Raw genomic sequence first — 24,245 nt, 5'->3', positions numbered from 1 at the left:
CCTCGAGCCACTAGAGTGTCACCATCATAAGGGCCCTTATGATGGTGACAACTTGTTTGTCGCGTCTTGGCTGCTGTCAGAAGTTAAGCATGATTCGGCAAGCGCACTACATCTTGCTGCTCCATTGCTTGGTCTAGCTGTGGCAACGGCAATCACTCACTGTAATCAAGAAATCTGCAGAGTACAATCAGCCTCTCTATATGGCTTTCATAGATTACGAAAAGGCATTTTATTCTGTAGAGATACCAGCAGTCATAGAGGCATTACATAATCAAGGAGGACAGGAGGCTTATGTAAATATCTTGGAAAATATCTACAAAGATTGCACAGCTACCTTAATTCTCCACAAGAAAATAGAAAGATACCTATAAAAAAAGGGGTCAGACAAGGAGACACAATCTCTGCAATGCTATTCACTGCGTGCTTGGAAGAAGTATTCAAGCTATCAAACTGGGAACTCTTAGGAGTGAGGATCAACAGCGAATATCTCAGCAACATTGGATTTGCAGATGACATTGTCCTGCCCAGCAACACTGGGGATGAGTTACAACAAAGGATTAAGGACCTTAAAAGAGAGAGTGTAAGAGTGGGGTTGAAGATTAATAAGCAGAAAACAAAGATAATGATCAACAGCCTGGCAAGGGAACAAGAGTTCAGGATCGCCAGTCAACCTTTAGAGTCTGTGAAGGAATATGCTTACCTAGGTCATTCACTCACCGGGGACCCTGATCATGAGAAGGAAATTACAGAAGAATAAAAGTGGGTTGGAATGCATATGGCAGACATTATCAGATCCTGACTGGAAGCTTACCATTGACACTAAAAATAAAGGTGTACAATCAGTGCATTCTGCTGATGCTAACATATTGGGCAGAAACTTGGAGACTGACAAAGAAGCTCAAGAACAAGTTAAGAACCATTCAAAGAGCGATGGAATGAAGAATGTTAGGCGTAACGTTAAGAGACAGGAAGAGAGCAGTGTGGATCAGAGAGCAAACGGGATAGCTGATATTCTAATTGACTTTAAGAGAAAAAGCTGGAGCTTGGCAGGTCACATAATGCGTAGGTTAGATAACCGGTGGACCATTAGGGTTACTGAATGGATGCCAAGGGAAGGGAAGCGCAGTCGAGGACGGCAGAAGACTAGATGGCGTGATGAAATTAAGAAATTTGCAGGTGCTAGTTGGAATCAGTTGGCACAGGACAGGGGTAATTGGAGATCTCAGGAAGAGGCCTTCGTCCTGCAGTGGACGTAAAATTGATGATGATGATGATCGTGGGGTTTTAGCAGGCCTTTATTATAGTGCTGTGACTTACGGTTTCATGATGCTGCAGAATGAATGTGACGTGGTTAATTTACACCTTTTCATCGCTTTGTCATTCTTTATAGTTACAGTATGTATGTAGAGTATAGACATTCTATACCTAAGCAAAATATATTGTTAGGCAAGTCATTGTATATACTGTTACGGAGCAGTGGGGCTGCTCCAGAACTTTGCTGACACCACCCGCCCGCTCACTGGCCTATTTAAAAAAGGATGTTTCCTTCTCAGGGGGCTCTGCGCAAGCCGATGCCTTCGCCGCCCTCGTTCGCTTGCTAACAGCTCCCACTTCGCTGGCTCACTACGACCCATCTGCTGCTACTGAAATTCACACAGATCCCAGCGGCCATGGAATAGGAGCTGTTATCATTCAACAGCAGGACAATGCACAGCATGGAATTGCATACGCTAGCGGCCTTCTCTCGCCCACAGAACAGAAGTTTTTTATCACAGAATGCAAGTGCCTGGCGTTGGTTTGGGCAGTAGCCAAGTTCCGCCCTTACCTATTTGGCCGCCCAGTTTTCGTTATCCGTGATCACCATGCCCTGTGCTGTCTCTTATCGCTGAAAGATCCAACTGAATCGGTGGGTGCAGCGACTACAAGAATACACTTTTACTGTTCTGGTCATTTACACAAGGACACTGACTGTTTATTCCGTCACCCGGTCAGCACTCCAGACCATGATGCCCACGACTCCGAGGCCTGCATCCTAGCCATTTCAGACTTGCGTGACATTCGCAATGAACAATGCCGTAATAACTCTTTCATCTCCTCATTGATCACATAGCTTCTGTGCATCCTGAACCCGCTGTCAGCACATTCGTACTCCGCCACGGCATTCTGTACCAACGCAATTATAGCCCTGACGGCCTGCAACTTTAGCTCGTCTTACCTCGACATTTTCAGCTAGAAGTTCTTCAGCAGCTACATGACACACCCACGGCTGGCCACTTTGGTGTCTCCCATACCTACGACCGTGTATGACGACGCTTTTACTGGCACAGCCTGTATTGCTTTGTGCGCCGCTACGATGCTGTCCGTGCACTCTGTCAGTGTTGCAAAGACCTGCTGTATTACCCGCTGGACGCCTACACCCCATCGATGTTCCTTCCAAACCATTCTTTTGCATCGACATCGATCTCCTAGGCCCTTTTCCTACACCTAAAGGTGGCAACAAGTGGGTTGCTGTCGTGACTGACTACATAACGCGTTACGCCATCACGCAAGCATTGCCGACAAGGTGTGCAACAGACCTTGTGGATTTCCTTCTGTATGATGTGATATTATGTCACAGCACACCGAGACAGCTGCTCAGTGATTGTGGCTGCGCCTTCTTGTCCCGCGTTGTCGAAGACCTTCATTCCTGTTCTGCTGTGCACAAACTATCCACCCCATATCACCCGCAGACCAATGGACCATCTGAGTGCCTCAACCGGACATTGACGGAGATGCTATCTATGTGCATTCCTCCGGACTACAGTTACTGGGACAACATGTTACTGCACATAACCTTTGCAGATAATTTGTCCCGTCATGACACCGCTGGTTTTTCTCTGCTTCTTTTTCTGTTCGGCCGTCACCCAACTTTGACACACTCCTTCCACCTGTGACCAACATTCCAACTGAGTATACCCACAACACCTTCGCCCGGGCTCACAAAGCTCACCAGATTGCCTGCTCACGGCTCACTGCATCACAGGTTGCGCACAAGACGAGGTACGACAGCCACCATCAGGACATTCATTTCTCCTGTGGGTCCCTAATTCTTCTACAAACACTATGCCATCACATTAGATTGCGAGAAAAACTTCTCCCGCACTACACAGGGCCTTACAAGATCCTGCACCAGCTCGGCAATGTAAACTACGAAGTATCCCCGGTGGAATATTTTTCATCGTCCACCCCTGTGCTCACTGTTGTCCAGGTGTCTAGGCTGAAACACTACTTCACCACAACTTCGCCCTCATAAACACTACTGCCGAGACGGCGGCTTTCTGACCGAGGCGTGGTGTTATGGAGAAGTGGGGCATAGTGTGATTATGGACAAAGGCAACGATTTGATGAGAAGAGTGTGCTTTGTGAGCTTTACGTCCGCCCATTCTCGAATTCGGCTGTGTTCTTTTTTCAGGATGTGCAGCATGCAAGCTAAGACCTCTAACACTAATAGAAAGGCAAGCACCGCATCTGTGTCTTGGGCTTCCACGTTTTGTGGCTAACAACATGCTTTATCTGGAGGTTGGAATTCATCCGCTTGAGTCCATATTTAAGGAACTTACTGTCCTGACTTTTCTGAAGCTATATGATGCACCCTTCTCCCGTTTGCAATCCATCTTCATCAATTCTCCTGATTCATTTTTCAGAACACATTAGCGATGTTATCGACAATCACAAGTTGTTTTTGTTCAGACGCTGTTAGCAAAACTTCATGTTTGGCTATGAAGTCTGATTTCTCCAAAAACTAATTCCTTAAAGGTGAAATTGATTTTTGATGGCATTTTTTCCAAAACATGCAAAACTTCTTCCAGCACGCATACCGTACTTGAAGGTCTCCTTCAAGATCATCTTAGTAAATTTCCGTCTTACTTGGTTGTTTCTACGGATGCAACATAAAATTTAGAGAAGGCCGGAGTTGGATCTTTTAAAATCAGCTTAACTGGTATTTCGCTCTCTGCCTTGCTGATTATACCTCAATATTTCTTGCAGAAATTCTGGCAATTATTCTAGCCATGAGAAAATTGGGTCCACAGAATTCTAAAGTAATACAGTCGAACCCACTTATAATGATACTGGTTTTAACAATATATCGGTTATAACAATAATAAGCTGCTGCACCATCAACATTTGTATGTGTTCCATGGTGAAATAACCCGCTTACTACATTGCCTCGGTGCCGCATTATCGGTTATAACGATAAAATCTGGCTGCTGGTTGTCCGAGCTGAAAGGTAGTGAAATGCGAAATCCTTGAAAAGAAAAAAAGGAAAACGAGAAACTCGAGCTGCTGCAAGATGGGCCGCAGCGCCAACAGCCACCCATGCTAGTTTTCCAGCCATCTTCGCGCCCCTCTCTTCCGTTGCCCTTCCACCCCTCTGAACATTAATGGGCTGCGCCCATAGCTCAAAGCCGCCCCACCCTTAAAAACACGAATGGACCGCGTCAACTGCGCTGCTCGCAGGTTGCTTGCATATTGCTCACTGGCTCCTCATTCAGCGCAGTTCTGCAAATAGCTTAATTGCTTGCATTCGTCTTTGTTGGTTCCGTCGAAATCGTTCCTGGCCACGCAGTTTCTCAGCCTTGTTTGACTCCCCGCCAAAACGGAAGATGGCTGATCCACCCGCTAATCATCGGCAATGCACAACATTGCCGATGAAAAGAAAGCGCACGGCTATAGATTTGGAAACTAAGTGCATCTAACCGATGAGGTGATCGTCGTGAACGTGCTTACATCAGATAGTGACGGCGACGATGCCAGCGATGATGCGGGAGGGTAGGCTGCCGCAGTGTTGTTCTCGCAGGAGACCAGGCAGATAATTCAGTCCCTCCGGGGCTTCATTTTCTTGAGGAACCTTCCTCTGCACTACATGGAGCACCTGGATGCCTTGGAGGATGTAGGCAAGCTTCACGTAAAGCATGCAAGGCTGGGGGACATAGGGTTTTCTCGTGCAAGCCAGTGAGAAGTGCGTGGCGAGATGCTTGTGGCAATCTCGCCTCAGCGTTTCTTCTGGATTTGTGAAGCTGACAGGCTACTGCGGCAACCTTCTCGCAATTTTTAAAAGGCCCCTTTTGGGGCCACCAAAGCGATGCCTCGGCGGTGCTCGTATATCTTGTGCCACCCGTGACCCCTCTTTGCAGATGTTATAGCAGTGCCATTCTTTAACACCGACAGCCGCGGCTTGTTACATGCAATCGGAGCTCCCAGGAAGCAGTTAAACGAGTGAACACAATCAGCAGCTGGATGGAGGAAGGTGCTGGAAAGGGTCACTCACCTCCCTGCTATTATAGTTTTCTCACATCAGCTCTGCCATCCCCCTATTTTGATATTTTAATGCAACCCGGTTATAACAATTATTGGTTATAACGATGGAATTTTCGTGGCATTTGAATATTGTTATAAGTGGGTTCGACTGTAGTTGTCACCGATGCGCTCTTGGTTTGTACACATTTAAATTCTAATAATCGGCCACACCTTCTGAGTATATTGTCGACGCTTGCCTTTAACAATTTGTCTGAAGTCCGCTTTCTATGGGCCCCAGGCCATAGTGGAATCTTTTTAAATGAATCAGCTGACTCGCTTGTATCCTCGTCACTAAATGACCCAGTCTTAAATATTCTTCCTGATTTAGCTTTTATAACAGGAGCTAGATTTAAACGCCTTTTATTTTTAAATTGTAACGATTCATTCCTACTTTCCGCAGATTATTTTCGACATCTAAATTTCCGGTGGAACATGAGCAAATGCATTTTCTGACAATGCAAGGTGACCTTAACAAGCTTCCTTTGTAGAGTGTCCGGCCTAAAGTTTTACCTTCATAGATCTGGTTTACCCATGACTAACCTCTGCTCTTTTTGCAACGAACCAGAAACTATGAACCATATGTTTCATACTTGCCGGTGCTTCTCCTCCCCCCGCATAATCTTCCTCTTATTTCCAACTACTAAACTGTGTTTAACGCTTACTACACCAAGCGTTGTGTCCTTTGGTGCTGTCAAATAGGCAGAAGCCATGGGTCAATGATTACTGCTATACACACGTTCATTGAAGCGTCAGGAAGGTTTTGCGACTAGGGTACCGACTGTGGGACACATTACTTGTCATTTTATCCTAAATTTATGGACCAAGCTATAGACCCTCAAGGACCTTTATAGACCCTCAAGAAACTTCTATTAGCATTTAGTTGCCTAATGCTTCGTATTGAATGTGTGCTTTTACCCCCATTTACGATGAGCAAAATGAGAACAAGGTAAAAGCGAGAGCCAACATTTCGACAAGTAGGCTTGTCTTTTTCAAGGCGACATATGCTTTCCTCGGCATAGTATATATAGGCAGGGTTCTTCTAAAAGGGAGAGGGAGGGCGTAAGGCGGGTGCGTGCGGAAAACCCCGAAGGTGTGTTGGCGGTGAGGGTGTAGAATTGAGAACCCCTCTATTATCTGCTTCGCTGGAGGTCATGGGCTATCGTGTCTCTGAACAAGATAATAAAAGGAGCGGCAGAAAACGGTGCTCATGGAAAAAAAAAATAATACTGAAATGGAATAAATATATAAATAAAAAAAGGAAAGAAAGGGAGGAAAAAAACCACTAAACAACCAAACTAACTGTTGTTGCCTGTAGCTTGAAATTTAGCTTAGCGAATAGATTCTAAAGCTCTGTTTGAAACGTTTATGCCTATTGGTTTGCAATGTCTTGAACTTATGGATAAGTTATGATTCTCTGTCTTTTCTTTCTCATTCAGAATGGAAATTTGACTGTAAGATATGGAGTTTAAGTTCATCAAAGTTATGACCTGGTTGGTTGAAATGCTTGATGACTGCTTTGGGAAGCTTTTTAGATGTGTCCGCGTGATCTCCGTTCAATATGAAGTTCATTGATTGTCCCATTTCACCGATGTATTGTTTCTTATAGAAGGACTATTCAAGCATATAGATCACATCCGAACTTGTACAAGTAAAGCTAATTTTCACTTCGTGTGCATAACTATTTGTGGTGCTTTTAATTTTCATGTCACTTTGAAGGTGCCTGCAGGTTTTGCACCTGGGGCGACAACATGTTTTTATTACGGGGGAATGATGTTGGCTGACTTTGCATGCACTAACCTGTCTTTAATGTTTCTGTTGTGGCGATAGGTAACCCTTGGTACATCCGGGAATGCTTTTATTAGATGCTCGTTACTTTATAATATTGGGTGGTATATTTCGTAGGATGTTGTTTATGTTTGGGAGGGCATTAGAATATTTTGTTATAAAGACTGGTGGTCTGTCAGATTCTGGTGTAGGCTGCCTAAATTTCTATCTCCTACCTTCCCCATGTTTTTTCTTTACTCCCCTTTTAGTATTTTATTTTATGCATTTTTCAATCAACCTAGTGTGGCCAGTCCCTCCTGTGGGTACGAGCCATGTTTTGAGGCAACAACAACAACTTCAACCAACAGCAACAAGGGCATGCGGCTGGTTTGGGCAGCCATCTTGTGTACGCAGTGTTGCTGCAACTTGTATATACCTTGCAAATACACCTACGCTTCACTAATTCTGTCCCGTGGCAGTACGTTTGAACTAACTAAAGGGCGAATGCAAATCGGGACAAAGACAAGCCAACACTTGACATTACTGTCTGTTCTCTGCTTGCCCTTTTGATAGTCATTTGCACCTGGCATTACTTAACAAAATGTTTCGTGGTACATCTGTTTTACACTTAATGATCTAGTTTGTCAGTATTCCTCAATGCTACTAACCAGCCCTGCCTATAGTCTTGTTAGCGCAAATGAGATTTGGGTGTTGCCCTTGCTTGTTTATTTCTTTCCTTGTAGGTTTATCATTCCTTGTCAATGCAGGTGTTAATAGTGAATAAAAAGACCATGGTGATTCACAAATATGGCAAGAAAGATATCAGGAGGGAGAACTTACAGCAGAACTCATCTCATGATAACTGTCTACAGTAATGTTATTAGCATACGAGCAATGTAGTGGCGTACCATATTCCTGAATTCACATTTCTTTAACATCTGTAGTGGTCATTCTGATACTTCCATTGCTTCGGCTACATACAACATACTCTGGTATTGTCCCATTTTGCTGTGGCATTCGCTTGCCAAGGTCGCCCATGAGTGTGGTGGCATGACGATGACTGCATGACACCGTCACAGTGATGACTATCAAATAGTGAAGAAGAAATGGCGTCAGTGGAGAGGTTAAGTTGGTATTATGACAATGAGATGATGATTCTTAAATGATGACAATGGCTTGAAAATGGTGGCATGATCACAACTATGGCGATAGCATGGTTACAATAAAATGACGAAGAAGGAATGACATTCATGCATTGGTGAAGGCTGTCTGACAATGATGGCGTGACAGCAATAGGATGACGTAGAGTGTGTGGCGACGATGGCTGACAACTGGGGTATGATGAGAGCTGTATGTCGAAGTTAGAATGATGACGATGGAACGATCATGACAGTATCACGAGGATGGTATGACAACGAATGCATGATGACCACTGTATGATGGTAACAGAGGGGCGATGATTGCATGACCACTGTATGAGGACAATGGAATGATGACGACTGTATCATGAAGCCTGTATGGCGATAATGGCGTGATGACGATGAAATGACGGACGACAGTCGGATGACGAAGCTGGAATGACAATGGTACGACCACGATGGCATGACGATGGCTTGACAAAGGATGCACGATAGTGACTGTCTGATAACGAAGCAACAATGACAATGGCATCACAACGGCAGCACAATCATGATTGAATGAGAGCAGCATGGATATGATAGAATGATGAACGATTGGTGTCGATGGAACGATAAAGGCATTATGACTCCGACTGTGATGATGGCATGTCGACGGCGAGATGAGAGTCAGATGACGAAGTTAGAATGACATCAATGGAACAATCGTGATGGCATGAAGTTAGATAAGGACAATGGAATGAACGCGATGCCATCAAGATGACTGTATGATAACGTATGCTGGCGATGGCTGTATGACCATGAAGATGATCGCATGCCAACCGCTTGAGGACAATGGATTGACGTTGAGTATATGACGATAATGACATGAGGACGGCATGATGAGAGTTGGATAAAGAAGCTGTAGTTGCAATGATGTAACGACCACGATGGCAGTTTGACAACGAATGCTTGACGAAGATGTTGTGACGACGACGGTATGACAGAACTGGTATGACAGAACTGGACGGGGACATCCTGACCTCAAGCACATAACGCATGACATAATAATAGCATGACGAGAGTCGTACCACGAATCTGGAATGATGATGATGGCACGACCACAATGGCATCACAACCACAAGGACCCATCTAGTGGCCCAAGCTGGTAGACAGCTTGGGCCACTGGGTCAGATAGATAGACTCAAAATGGTTCAATTATGGCAAATAATGCTAATCGCATTCATTTGATGATTGCATTCATTTGATTTGATGTCTGTGTCTAGCCAAGCCAGGCACAGAGTGTGCCTGCTCTGCGCCTGCTGCTGTACTCTAGCTGTGTGCGATGCAGCCAAGTGAAGGTTATCATGCTATCATATGGCTGGTTGTTTGCAGTAGTTTGCACAGCATCAGTGGAGGAACACTATAATCCAGACTAGACAAAAGCCAGCAAAAGAAATGCATGCACAAGATACAAGGAGTACACAAGACGAATGGTGGACTAACTCCAGTCCTGTGTACTTCTTGTTTCTTGTGTATAATTTTCTTTTGCTGGTTTTAATCTTAGTTGGTCAGAACACTTAGCCTTGTTGTATAAACCATTATTTTTTGCCATACAAGGTTTTCAGATGCCTTTTGTGTTTTGAACATGCCTTTGAAGTATTTCAGGTCTTGAAAGAAAAGGAAGTACTATTTGGTATTATTAAAGAAAAATAACAGGAAGAAAGATTTCTTTAAGAGGTAAAATAGCCCTAACAAAGGTGTGCTCCTGTAGCGTGTCATCACGTGCACCTTGGTTGCTAGGAAAGCTAGCATTCTTTTGTTCCTGTGTGCTGTGAAATTATAGTGCTCCGTGAGTGCATCTCGACATATCTAAATGGCATATGAGTGTAGCATACATAATGACAGCTTCCATGACCAAAGCAGCAGATGGAAGTTGGAAGCCTAGTGGTTTAAGTGTTTTCCATGGCGGTTTGGAGTAGTTAGCTCAACTTGGCACTGCCAGGTATCCAATAGAAGAAAAAAAATGAGTATACATACAAGCAACTTCTGGCTTGGCACCTAGGTGGGGCGGGTGTTTACTTGGCAAGGTGTTGCCAATCCTGTGACGACTTGACCAACAAGGAAGAAAGTTACTAACTTGAGTGCATACAACAGTGTCTTACAACAGCGGGTTACGTTATGTGAGAATTGTGAAAATAATTGTTGAGAAAATATGGTGTACAGCACCATGGAATGTTTTCAAATGTTCGTCTTGCCGAACAACAAGAAATTTTTTGTGTATGTGTGTAAATGCTTCAGGTGCTTTCATTGTGAGGTCTTATTATTAAGCAGCTAATGTTCTGCCTCTTTTCTTTTTCTGCTTGTCAGGTGGAGATAGTCCTGTCACCAGAGCTGAGGAAACAGGCAATTCATGCCCTGTCCAATAACTGGCACGTTTTGCATTCCATAAGTTGCAATCTGGTAAGTTTCTCTTCTTTCCTGAATGTGCCAAATCAGATGGACTGTTGTTTTGTTGAGTGCGTGTTTGCAATATTAGAAAAAAGTAAAAATATGCACTGAAGGAAGGCGGAATATTGTCATCATGGGATGTCAGTATGGGCAAATCAATCCAAACTATTGCTCGGGAGGCATTACAGTTTATTTATATGAATGAAAACGTTTATACAGAAGCACTCAGCTTCTCACGAGCATGTTCACCTCACATTGCACTACACAGAATTAAGAAAATGTGCCACAGTATTCATGAACTGAAAATGATGTCATCTATGTACCTACATGCAGGGTTTGTCCAGAAAGTAGTAGGACTGATTTTTTTTTAACTTATTCACAATTTTGACACGTTGACTAGTCCTCAGAATGTGCCCTTTCTGCATCAACACAGCGTTTCCTGCGACTCTGCTAATCACTGAAGGCTCCCTGGAACGTAGAAACCAGAATGCTCTTCAGCTCCCCCGTTACGGCCTCTTGAATGGCCTGGATCTAGCTATGGTGCGGTTCTTTCGTGACCCTTTTCAGTCGGGAAGAGAGGAGGAAATCTGAAGGAGTGACATCTGAGCTTTTGGGTGGCTGGGGAAGCTGTGTGATGCCATGTTTGGTCAGGAAGTCCATGACAGCAAAGGCGGTGTTGCTCGGTGCATTATCGTGATGGAGCCTCCATGATCCAGCGATTGCGGACGTGGGCAACTAGTTTTCTGAGTCTTTCAAGTACTTCGACATAGAATGCAGCATTCACAGTCTGACCACGCAGTACAGACTCTCTATGAACCACTCCTTCGCAGTCAAAAAAGATGATCAACATCAGTTTCATTTTTGACCTGCTCATGCGGGCTTTTTTCTGGAGAGGTGAGATGGGGGTGTGCCACTCAGAGCTTTGGCGATTTGGCGTGGGGTTGTACTCAAAAAGCCACGACTCATCTCCGGTGATAACATTGTCGAGAAAATTTGGATCATCACAAACACAATCAAGAAGTTCCTGACAAATCACAAGGCGTCTTTGTTTTTGTTCATCGGTAGCACCTTCAGTACCAATTTTGCACAAACTTTTCTCGATCCGAAGTTTTCGGTCATAATTTCGTGCACCACAGCTTCTAGCAAATTTAATCATTCTGATATCATCCGCACACTCAATCTACGGTCGGAGTTCAAAAGATTTTGCAATTTCATTTTGTCACTTTTTGCCATTGAAGGGCGTCCTGACCCTTGCTCATCTTCAACTTGCTCTCTTCCCTCCAGAAACAATTTGTGCCACTCAAAAACACTTTATAGACCCATGGCATCACTCCCATAACCAGTCTTGACCATGTCATGGATCTCACTCACAGTTTTGCACAGTTTGATGCAAAGCTTCACCGCGTAACGCTGCTCTGACAAACGATTCAATGTGCAGATAACAAGGCACTTTGAAAGGGGTTCACCTTAAGAGGAAGCTTTAACTCGGCCGAACTCCGACGCGGCCTATTCAAATACATGTAAAACGCAAAAACGTTTTTCTGAGATATCCGGTGGACTGATTTTAATGAAATTTGCTGCATTTGAGAGAGAAAGTCAAATCCTAGTGACTGTTGGAAACGGAATTTCGATTTAGGTCCTGAATTTTGTTAAAAGAACTTTCAAAAATTCGGAAGTTTGAAAAAAATAGAAGAACGAAGTTTACGAATTCATAACTCTGCATCCAAAACAGATATCGCAGTTCTGTAAATGGCATCCATTAGACCACTGAAAGCGGACAAACTTGATATCTCATTTTATATCTTACGTGAATTTGTTACGTTGTTTACAAAGGTTTTGCAAAAACTGTATTTCCATATTACTAAATTTTTTGAGATTCATGCATAACATATCAATTTTGTCCGCTTTAGATGTACTGTTAGATGCAATTCACAGAATTGCATTATCATTTTTTGTTCCCGAGTTAGAGTTGTAAACTTGATCGTTTCGTTTTTTGAAAATTTTTGATTTTTGCCAATTTTTATTAACACGTTGAGCACCTAAATCAAAAATTCGAAACCAACAGTCACCAGATTATAAGTTTTCTTTTAAATGCAACAAACCTCTTCAAATTTGGTGCAGTGGTTGCCGAGAAAAACTAATTCTCCTTTTACATGTATTTAGATAGGAGCACCCGAGCTAAAGCTTCCTCTTAAACCCAATATACACTCCTTGAAGGCTTGCAGACGACTGGCGCGCTTGTAGCTAAGACCCATTACCACCCAACCAGTGCAGTAACATCCCCCTCCTTCACCACGTTTTGGTGGGAAAAAATGAGTCCTACTACTTCCTGGACATATCCTGTATGTAGGCAGCAGTCATAGCTCCTTATAACCATGAATACCCTATTTATTCCTCTCTTCCCTTATCCCTAACCTTTAATCTTGCCACTGTACCTCTTGTCAATTACCACTTGGCCATCTTTCTCTTTTAACTTTGGCTGTAATGTTTGTTATGTACTCTCAAGGATGACTGGCATTTTCCTGCCACTCCATCTTTTCATGGTAACATCTGCATCTACTTGGATATCTTGAATCTCAGACTTGCTTTTAGGCACATTGCTTTCATACAGCTTTACTTGTAAGTGTGGTTATTGCAGGTTGATTGTGATGTAACTCACAAACTCGCTGTTGTTTCGCTACAGGCACAGTTCTTGGTTGAGTTTGCAAAGAAATCGGAAGATGCACAAATTCAAGTTGCCGTCCTGGGCTTCTTTGTGCAGCCGTAAGTGTGTCAACCTTTGGTGTGCGCTTTTGGCACTGACGAAATTTTGATGACTCATTGTTTTGCAGGCCTGGCACCATTCTGCTTGACAACATAACAAAAATGAAAGTCATCCACGACCTGCTGATCACAGTAAGTGCGAATCTCTCGGCTGTAAAATGCTGCATGCTTCGGCCCCCAGCACCATACATATGCGATTAGACATGGCAGGTCTCTGAAAACCTTGCTGCACTCGGGGACTTCGATGTCTTTTGCAGCGACAGTTTTTATATTTTACAGTTACAGTTGTGCTTTGTGGATGAGAGATCGGAGGTTAACTAGATTTGCCCTGCAATTTGTTCGATAGTTCATTGTCGTTCAGTACCGATTCTGTGGTCGTGCAACAACCAGCACTGCGCTACCTCTCCCACAAGAGAGGGCAACTCAGGAGAAGCCTGCATCAGGTCAAACAAATATTGAGGTGCAGCACCTCCTGCATCAGCTCAGGGAGCACAGGTGAATGAAACAGACCTCACATGTGGCACAAGTTCACGAAAGCGGGAACAGCAGAAATGACACCACAGCTTCTCTCACTAAAGAGATACCTACAACAGTGGCTCCATGTTCATGGCGTTCTGCTGAGCACAAGGTCATGGGTTCAATTCCTGGCCGCAGCGGCCGCATATTGATGGGGGCGAAATGCAAGAACGCTAGTGCGCTTAGATTTAGGTGCACAACTACAAACTTTAGGAGGTGAAAATTAACCTGAAGCTCCCATCATGCTGTTCCTCATGACACACTGCACAGCTTCAGGACATTAAAATTCACAATGTAATTTTAATAATAAAAAAAGGATTTATTTAAAAATCTTTGCACACCATATGCTAGCTGCCTAAAGTATGAGTATAGTTGTTTCCCACAAAGACTATACAGTGAAACCCGGACGTATCGAACCCACACATAAAAAATTATTGTATATAACAAACAGCTGTAAATCCCCTTGAAAAGCCTTGTATGAAATTTGTATTTTATATATCAAATTACCTATATATCTAACTTTTCTGTGGTCCCCTTCGGATTCCTTATATCCAGGTTCAACTATAGCATCAAGTTGTCAAAAGAGGTTTGGATTATCGGCTTAGAGTGGAGAAAGTACACAGCGCAAAGCTGCGGCAGTGCTGTGTGCTGTTTCTGATCTTTTGTCATTTATTGATTGCGTGCACCAAAGTTCTTTCTACTTCAAATGAATATGAACTACCAAACAAGGAATATGCCACGAGTGGTTACGTTATTGTGCAATGTCCCTGCATATCACTTCTACATCACTTCTACCCGGAGGGGGCTGGTGAAATCACTTGTGCTTAAATTTTTTCTCTGGCTACTGTAATGGTCTTGTAGCAATGCCTGGCGAAAGCTTGTTGTTTAGTAATGAAAGTGGATTACATTGGATTTGAAAGTAAACTAAACAAACTGGCACCTTTCACAATTTTTTCATGCATGAAACAGAACTTGATGTGCAGAGAATGCAAGATATGTGACATTGATGAGGCTGACGTCTTCATCATCATACTAGCTTAGGCACAAATTTGGACACGAATTTTCTGCCCTAACAAGCCCTTTCTTTCTGTTAAACAAATGCCAAAATAAGGTTGAAAAAAAAATTTACATTACCAGACTTGCTGTTCCAATTTATGTGAACCTGTGCAAAAAAATGTAACGAAAATAAATGGAACAATGCTCAGCAAAGCAAGGTGTTCAGTTGATAGGGGCTCTTCTGTGCCCCCCAAAATCTGTCGCATACTGCTTGTTTCTGTCATCAAAAGTGCTTTGTATTCCACTAACTGTGAAGCCAGTCATCAGGTTTACGGTCATCATAAACCGACACACAAAAGGGTAATTGACACCTCTTATGTGTGGCTATATGAATGTATAGGGCTAAGTCTAGTACATGTACAATAAGTACCCGAGAAAATTCTTGGGAGGACTTTCACCATTGTACCTAAAGTAGCAGAACATTGATGTGTCATGTGAAGGTTGTGAATTTAGCTCCCACAGGCAGCAAGTTGTCATTCTTCCACTTTCAGCTCCCTTTACCTAATTAATTCTACAATTTCCTTAAATGATGCAGTTAATTTCACGCAAGTATGTCTTTTTTGGCTTCACATGTTTAATCTACTAGCAAAAAAGTGAGCCCTTAAGGTATGCAAAATAGTACATATGCACTCTGAAAAGACACGCTTACTCAATAGATTTTGAGACGTGTTCAATAAGGTTTATATACAATTGTACATACATAATAGTGTGCAACAAAAGCTGTTAGCAAAAACATGAGACTTCAAAAATGGAAGAATGTTAAAGGAGAAAACATGAGCACAATCAGTCATCATCACCACTTCCTGACATGTTCTCATCCCCTGAAGAAGCAGGAGTGCTTGCCGATGCCTCTTCCTCGTCCTCAGACTTAGCACGAACAGGTGAACTTTTGGGCGATTCTGCAGGTGATCCCGCAGGCGATCCTGCAGGTGATTCTTTAGGCTCTTTCTTGACCTTCTTGCTTTTCTCATCATCACTGCTGCCCGAGCTACTGATGTACTCCTTGCTCTTGAAATTTCCCTTTAGGGGTGACGATGACGTGGGCTTGGGTTTAGGTGTGCTTGCCGGTTTGCTCTTTTTGACAGGCTTTTTGTCTTCTTTCTCGTCGTCACTCTCCTGGGGTCGGTCCTTCAGACTAGCCTGATAGGCAGCCATGTCTTCCTTGTACTTAGCTGCAGCTTCGGCAGCCTGTTCCTCCCACTTTGACTTGTCTGTCACCTCTTTCCAGAGCTCGCCAGCACGCTTGGTCACATCAGTGATGCTGAAACCTGGGTTGTCCTTCTTGATCTTGTCACGGTTTTCGGCAAGCCACAGGAAGTAGGCACTCGGTGGCCGCTTGGGCTTGTTGGCATCACGTTCCTTCTTTGGGCGACGTGGTTTTCTCGGTTTCATGCCAGGCTCCCTGACGGTTTTGGCACTCTTCGACTTCTTTTCCTTCTTCGGTTTGTCACGTGTTTCACTGCCGCTTCCACTACCACTGCCCTTTCCTCCTCCACTGCCAGCCTCACTGTCCGAGCTAGACTCTACATTGCTATCAAACTCCTCAGCCACTTCACTGCCAGACTCGCCGGGGTTGAACGATTCGTCTGAGGATTCATCAGAATCCACTTCGTCCCTCTGGCGGCCTTCGTCTTTGACTCGGGCCAAGTAAGCGTCAGGGGCATCCTCTGCATCAGAGTCAATAAGCTCGTCATCCTGGTAGTTTGGCTTTTCCTTGGTAGTTCCTAGCGACCCACGGTTCTTAATGCGGAGCTTCTTGTCACTCACATAGTCGAAGAGCCTCCCGTACTCTTCCTTCTCGATGCTACTGAATGTGTGGACGAGACCACTCTTGGCCTCCACCTCGAAGTCGAATGAACGCGTGCTCCCACCGCTACGTGCGAAGTTGACGCAGGCAATCTCGTCGAAACGAATGTGTACGGGCGGCTTGTGAATGTATATGAATCCCCGTTCGAGTGGGTAGAGCAGTCCGTTGCCCGCCCTGTACGAACAGGTGATGCAGTTGGTGCCCCCGTGGCCCTTGAAGTTGCCCGGCACAGTGATCTTCCGCTGCACCACAGCCTTCATGACGCGGCTGATGACCTCGAACGTAGGGCCCGACATGTTCTTCTGCAGCTTGTCTTCAAACTTCTCCTGGATGTCGGCATCCGACAGCGCCAGCTCGATGCTCGTCTCTTCTTCCTTGTTGAACAGAAGTATGAGAAAGTGATAACGTGTCTGGCCCTGCTTGATTGGCGGATCCAGACTGAGCACGAAGAACACCTGGCGGTTGTCCTTGTGCGGCAGCAGGAACAGGCGCAGCACCGTCGTGAGCGGGATCTTGTAGTCGAATGTTTTGCCGTGGAGCTGGATGAAGGACGGGAAGATCTTGATGTCGTAGCGACCGCGAGGTGTGAGGCATTGTAGCTCCTTGAAGGTGACCATGGCGTCTCCCGTCGCCTGGATGATGCTAGCCTTGGAGAGCACGTTGTTTCGGAAGGCCTGTATCGCGTCCATGTCCGAGTTTGGGTCGGTCGGGATGTGAAAGCGCAGCTCCATCAGCGACACAGCCGCATCGTCGTTCTGGTGGAACTCGAGCGTCACCTCGTTCTTGGCCGTGGTGCAGTGCGAAACGTTGCCCAGCGGGATCTCGTAGGCCGAGCTCTTGTCCACGTCGAACGAGAGGACGCTGCCTTCGAAGCGCGCCGTGCCCCAGTTCCAACCCTTGAGGCACAGCTCGCGCGACGCGAGCGGGAGCTCGAAGTGATGCTGGAAGAACTTGGCGAGGCGCTCCTGCTCGTCGTCTTGGAAGCCGCCGAAACGGTACATGCCGCCCGTCTTCATCATGATGCGGAGCCCGTAGCCGGCGCCCAGGCGCTGCCAGCTGATGCTTTCCATTTCGGAGCCCTGCACTTGCTCCACTTTTCCCGTCTTGCTGTTCTTGAAGACGACTCCCTGGTTGGTCATCTTCAGTCGGCCCGACGTCATTGCGCCGCGGTCCTCCTTGAATACGTCGGGAAACTCGAGAAAGTCCATGCTGCCGCTCTGCGAGATTATCGAGGCTGTTTGACAAACACGTGCGTCGGCGACCGGCTTTGTGGCGCCGTTGTTTGCGCGGTATGAGGCGCCCTTTTCGCTCGTAAGCCTACGAAGCGCGCTGCACAGTGTTTGTGACGTCGAAGAAGGTTTCCGATAAATTTAGCCGAAAAGGGCTGCTTTGGCTTTTCTGGCTTTGCGCTCGTTTGCCGCCAGGGCGGCTTGGCGCGTGTTTTAAATTTCCGTGGTTGCTGTTCACTAGCTTGGGAAATAAAGTTTCTCTCTCTCTCTCTCTCTCTTTCTCTAGTTGGCGCGAACTCGCAACCTTTATTACTGAGTATTTCTCGTTCTTTTTTTTTCTTCTGTAAACGTACATATAATGCACAGAGTTAGCCTTCAAATTGAAAATGGCCTCTTGTGTTAACAATATCAGCAAGCCCAAACTGTGTCTGTCTTTTTATTTTATTTTTCAGAATGCGGCATTTGAATCACACGGCAAAAACGCGTGATTAGAAGCTTAGAAAGCTTGGAAAACAGGTCATGCTCTCGGCATGTAGCTTGTTCCTGCTAAAGAAAACGATTTCCTGGCAGCTCGCTGCCTGAATTTTGGTTTGGGCTTCTGCTTCTAGCGGCACATCTGATTTGCTACGTTTTCTAGTGTACTTACAACGCAAACACTGTTTTCCTTCAGCTTTAGTGCCAGAGCATGCTTGCAAATGGTACACTGCACCAAACTTACTGCACTGGTCAGACTTAAAGGACTGAATATCACACCCAGGGCACAGCAACGGTGCGTCAGCTTTCTTTAATGCTGTTAGGGCGTCACCTTCAGTGGCCACGAAAAATTCATCAACCTTGATGGTGCGGCAGTATATGCGGCACAATAAAATTTCTGGCAGTTCCTACGTCAGTTCATAGCACACTGTGAATGTGACATGCTTAATAACAAGCCCATCTCCTGTTTCCGTGTGAACGTGCCATCTGAAGCAAAGTGCTCCAGGCTCATTTGATAGCACAATTCTGGTACAAAAAGCTGAAGGTGGTGAAACATTGCTGAACCGCTGCAGGGACGTCTCCAATGCTGGTTGTACGTCATTGCCTTCAGCGAGTTCGCAGTCAGGTGTGCTTTCACGTAAAGCCTTGCACTTTGATGGTGGTGGATGGTGGCTGGCGAGATCATTCTGCTTTCTTTTTTTCGGAACAGGCTTTGTCAGATATTTACGTGCATCAGGAAATATAGTCGGCACAGCATCATCAGTAAGCACTGGCCGTTCGCATTCAGGCTTGGTAACCTCTCCATTGATCACATGCTTAAATGTTCTCTGTATGTAGCATTCATCAAAATGAGAAGAACACACTACGCATGTATTGTTGAGTACCTTGTCATCTCGTTTGATGTTTCTGGCCCATGTTTGCAAGCGAACAGGATTGGCAGGGGCTCAGAACAATGACACCTTTTTCTCTGACCACCTGTACCCAACCTTGCACAACTGCCCAAAGCACGTCCTACCCTTACGATCAGGCATGGTAACTCACATTCGATACAGACCAAAGTTGATGTTCGAAACTCCTCAATCATACAACGCAGCAGCACAAGGTCAAAGCGCACAGTCACAGCAGAAGCACACAACTAGCACGCCGACTGCCCAGTCTGCCTCGTTACCGTGCTGGGCTGCGCAGCAATTTGCTAGTGCACCAGAGGGCTGCAACATTATCTGGTGGGTGGATCCGAACACATTTCGCTTTGCGCACTGGGAGCGTCGGCCGCTCAGGACACTAGAAAGCCCTTTCTAGCCTCTCTACTACTGCAGCTGCACTCCCGTTTCATGAACTATGGCTCTCTTCCATCTTCAGATTTTTTTTTTTACATTGCTTTATGCATCCAGTTTTGCAGGTAAAAAAGATCAATACTAACATGTGTTATGGGTGGAAATTTCGTTGTGTGTGTGTGTGTGTGTGTGTGTGTGTGTGTGTGTGTGTGTAAGAGAGAGAGAAAAAAATTTACCTAAAGTTTGGCAAGTTATGTGTTCAAAATTTTTAAATGTCATAGGTCACACGGATGACATCACTTTCATTTCACAGGCAAAGCCAGAGTGTGTCCAGTGGTATGCGGAATTCCTGAAAGATATTGCACGACTAGAGGACAGGGAAGGGTAAGCGTAGATTTAAGTTTCTGCATTGAGTGCAGCTATCACTTCATTATGCTTGTTGCATTCAGTTTCATCCCCTTCAGTGTGTTTCATCATCACCATGTCAAACTTTTTTACACTGTTCCTCCCACCTCTTCTCATCATAAAACTACTCTGGACCTGTAAGACAACTAGAGTAATGACATAAGTGCGATGTGCCAAACCTTTCATTCTACTACTGGTTTGCTCACAAAATAGTTTTCCTTAATTCCATGTGCACCTTGCCCTCATTGCTTTTCTCTGACTGATTAGACTGTTGCACTTTCAGGCCACAACATCTTCTGAAACCTCAGCGTGAAGCCTTTGAACAGGTTTGTTGGCATGTATTCTTGCAAGTTGAATGATTTGCTTTTTGCCCATTTCGTTTGTTTGTTGCTGTGCCACAACATATGGTGTCCCCATTAATTCTCATTCTTACCCTTTTCATTTCCTTACCTGCGCAGCTTTCGAACTTGCTCCACCTTCCGACCATGGCTGCTGACGTGGACTTTAGGGCCGACACTGTTCACTTCCTGCTTGATGCCTACACTGCAAGGGTCAGCAGCAAGGACAGCTCTCAAGTACGCCACCATCTTGTGCTCATTGTACTTCCCCTGAACGCATGTATTGCACTTAGGGTGTGCAGTGGCATGTTGAAAACCTAGTATTAAGCCATGAGGTTGGACTTCCGTCCTGAGCTTCTGATATCCAAAGTTATAATAACATTGAAAGGCTCACACATGTTAATATTTAGGCCTTGTGTGTATATTTGCTACATGTTACAAATGCCCTAGAGTTTCTATGTCAGCAAGGACTTCTAACCCGTCGCAGCAGCTCAGTGGCTATGGCATTGCACGGCTGAACACGAGGTCGCAGATTCGACTGCGGCCGCGGTGGCAGCATTTTGATGGAGGCTGAATGCAAAAACACTTGTGTACCGTGCCTTCGGCAAATACGCACCAGAGGTGCATTGGGTGCACATTAAACAATCCGAGGTGGTCAAAATTATTCCGCAGTCCTCCACTATGGTGTGCCTCATAGTCAGACTGTAGTTTAGCATGTGAGACCCCAGAATTTAAATTAACTTATAGTAGTGTGCTTTGCACTGTTGGGTCACAGCTCTCAAGTTCGCAGTCCTCTTTCCCATGGTTGCTTTCACTGCCCATTGAACATGTGAGCGTTGAAGCTGCTCACAGCCTCCTTCAACTGCACTTGAAACCAGTCCCGTTTGAGTAAATGAGATGTTTCATGTTGCAAGTGACATTAACAACTAGTAGGGAAAATTGCAGCTGGAATCCTCAATGTAGAAAAGGTGATCGATTGACAAAATAAGAATAGTAATGTAGTAAGTGCTGGTAAGTAATGGAGTGGACCCTACTGGTGTATGTGAGCTGTTCTTTAATGCAATTGAAATGTTTTCCCTCGTGTGACTGGCTTTACTGTGCCAGAAACTTCTTTGTGTGTTGCGAATTGTGGAAGAGCTGCAAGCATATATAGATCAGTTCAAGTAGACAACTCTGTTTCGCAGAAGGGTTGAAATCTGGGCCAGTTGGTACATACTTGAACGAAAAAACCAGTAAAAAACACAAAGGACAAGAGGAGAGGTTCACACCTCAGTTGATAGTCCAGTCGTTGTGGTGTGAACCTCTCCTCTTGTCCTTCGTGTTTTTGACTGGTTTTTTTCGTTCAACTCTGCTTCGTTTTCTTTCCCTCACTTTCTATATTACTTACATTCCTGTGTCCTTGGCGGTTTCATCAAATACATAATTGCCTTTATTCTGTTCTGTGTAAAGTGAGTGTCACTACTTGTCTGCTGTCCAGGGTGAAGCCGTGCGGAAGTTGTTTCAAAGTGCAGTCTTAAAGAGTATTGTGCCCTTGAAGAAGACAAAGCTCACTGAATTTGTGGACTTCCTTTCGTCACTTCTGCTTCGAACCAAAGGTAAATGCACCTGCCATTATTTTGTTTTTGTGTCTGTATTGTACACCGAGAAGAGCAAAAACGGCAACGTCTCTAGCATCTGAGGTGGGCAGCGATGAAAGTAGCACTGAAGCATGGGACTAAAATAGAAAAACACTATTACAGGTGTCGTTTTTCGATGCTCATGTTTTAGCACTGCTTGTTTCAAAACATTGATGGAATTAGGCCTGTTGTAAACGTCCTAGTTGTGAAATAAATTGCCCTGGATAACTTCCGATACCACTCTTCAGCTGCAAATCTTGAGAGCCATTGTTGTAGTTGCAGCTCTGGTAGGCTTGTTTAGATCGAATAAGGGGCTTGAACACTGCATCCTCTGTTTTGTGCAGTCTACCTTAGAGCTATGTACATTCAGTATTGTTTTAATTAAAGGGGCCCTGAACCCCTTTTTAACGAATTGAAGAAATGCATTCGAGATTAAATTACACTATTTCAGAAATACTTTGGCACAAGAAGTCCTTCAATGCGTTCAGCAAAAGCGGAGTTAATGGCCATCAAACATGCCGTTCGCGGTGCTTCCACTCCTTCTTCAATGATTTGCACTGGGAAGGTTATGGCAGAGCGGGGTGTGCTCCACAATGCTTCAGCTACTGAACATCACCATGGTGCAGTTAAAATTTGATCTTGAATGTTTAGATAGAGTCCACTATTTCCGATTTTGGCGCCTTCGACAAGCCAGACATGTAAGACCCGGTTGTCCTCAGTGAGCCGCAATGTGCTCAGCCAGTGGACTCATTGTGGCACCCTGCAGTGGCCACGGTATCTAAGCTACTTAGCAGACCGCAGCTACATGCAACTGCAGCATTTGCTTTGTGAAGGACAGGGCTAGAGTGCGAGCTCGCATTCATATGCACTTGTCTGGCAGTGTTATGTGGTGCGGACCGGCTTTGTCCTGCACCAGCATGGCCGAGGGATAGTAGCCACATCCAGCTTGCGCATTTTGAAGTGCTCTCATTACGAAGCAAAGTCTGCCAAGGCATCTAACCAGGAGCAGCCAGGAGTGAGCACCAGCACGCATGGTGTCTGACCTTTATAAGTTTCGCGTCGTTTGAGGTTAGTTGAGTCGTCAAAACTAGTCGAAATAGTGAGACCGGTTGGCTACGACACCAGTAAGCAGGGTAGCCATACCATTCCTACGCAGCCAGTCGCGGCCGAATGGGAGAAGGCGATAGTCGACTTCTTCCAGCAGTATGTAATTATTATCGAAAGTCTAAAGAATATATTCGCTTACTTCAGCCTGTTTATTAAACTGCATCAGTAAATGTACACAGTAACAGTAGGAGGAAGCACACTGATCAAAACACCCATCTTGATCGATGTCAGCTATCGGCCGATAGCCGTGTATAGGAATCTGCTGTATTACGAAATTCAAATGGCTTAATACACTTGCCTCACAAGGATAGATTACATAGGCAATGCATGCAACTGTGTCTGGCATGGAAGCGTCCAGGCCTGTTTGCACCCTTGGCTTTAATGTCATGTGCGTGGCATTGCTGCTATAGAACCTACTGAGCAGCTCCTAAGACCATGTCCCAAATGGCTTAAATATGTGCTTCACGAAGCTAGGCTGCACATACGCCTGTTGACTAACTGTGGTTGAACAAGGAATGTCACAGACTCCATTAACACTCCTTGTTAAACCTCTGTTAATTATATCAAGCCTGCATCTTCCCACAAACATTTCTCTTGCTTGGATACATACATGATGTGTTATCTTTCGATGGAGTATCCAGGTCAGAATGTTCATGACCAGTCTGTACTTGAATCCTTGTGATGTCACTATGCCCACAAGCACTGATCTAGTTTTTTTTTTTTTGTGACTGAGAGTGCTCTGGGCTGGTAACGTTAGCAATGACAGCGTTTATGTAGTCAAGAAAGTGGGAGTGGGCAACTGCCACCATAGCTCATTTGGCAGAGCACTGCACATGTAATGAAAAGGTTTGGCTCCAACTTGTTGCTTTTCTTTTGCGGCCCTATCATTTCTTTCCATCTAACAAGAATATGATGGTAAACATGCATTTACCTTCCCCTACAGTTACTACTGTACCTTGCTTCATAATTAGCAGGCAATGCTCGGAGCTATTC

General features: G+C 44.9%; 2 protein-coding genes across 2 annotated transcripts in view; one reads left to right on the top strand and one right to left on the bottom strand.

Moving 5' to 3' along the window:
* The window catches only part of LOC126542079 (myb-binding protein 1A-like), a 63,420-nt gene that overhangs the window by 14,980 nt on the left and 24,195 nt on the right, over positions 1-24,245 (top strand). The window contains exons 9-15 of the mRNA XM_050189083.3: positions 10,587-10,679; positions 13,351-13,430; positions 13,499-13,562; positions 20,100-20,170; positions 20,475-20,517; positions 20,650-20,766; positions 22,007-22,124. Coding sequence (XP_050045040.1) covers positions 10,587-10,679; positions 13,351-13,430; positions 13,499-13,562; positions 20,100-20,170; positions 20,475-20,517; positions 20,650-20,766; positions 22,007-22,124 — 586 coding nt within the window. The remainder of the gene's footprint in view (positions 1-10,586; positions 10,680-13,350; positions 13,431-13,498; positions 13,563-20,099; positions 20,171-20,474; positions 20,518-20,649; positions 20,767-22,006; positions 22,125-24,245) is intronic.
* On the bottom strand, positions 15,660-18,148 carry Ssrp (structure specific recognition protein). Its single transcript, XM_050189095.3, has one exon. It carries the CDS (start codon positions 18,015-18,017, stop codon positions 15,786-15,788), a length of 2,232 nt encoding a protein of 743 aa, XP_050045052.1. The 5' UTR covers positions 18,018-18,148; the 3' UTR covers positions 15,660-15,785.

Source organism: Dermacentor andersoni, chromosome 3 (genome assembly GCF_023375885.2).
Source record: "Dermacentor andersoni chromosome 3, qqDerAnde1_hic_scaffold, whole genome shotgun sequence".
Classification (NCBI taxonomy): domain Eukaryota; kingdom Metazoa; phylum Arthropoda; class Arachnida; order Ixodida; family Ixodidae; genus Dermacentor; species Dermacentor andersoni.
Note: the sequence above shows the minus strand (reverse complement) of the source record. Positions and strands in the feature narration are given on the sequence as shown.

Bases quoted from the DNA above. Each gene is read 5' to 3' on its own strand.
- Ssrp (XM_050189095.3), bottom strand. From the start codon at position 18,017: ATGGACTTTCTCGAGTTTCCCGACGTATTCAAGGAGGACCGCGGCGCA.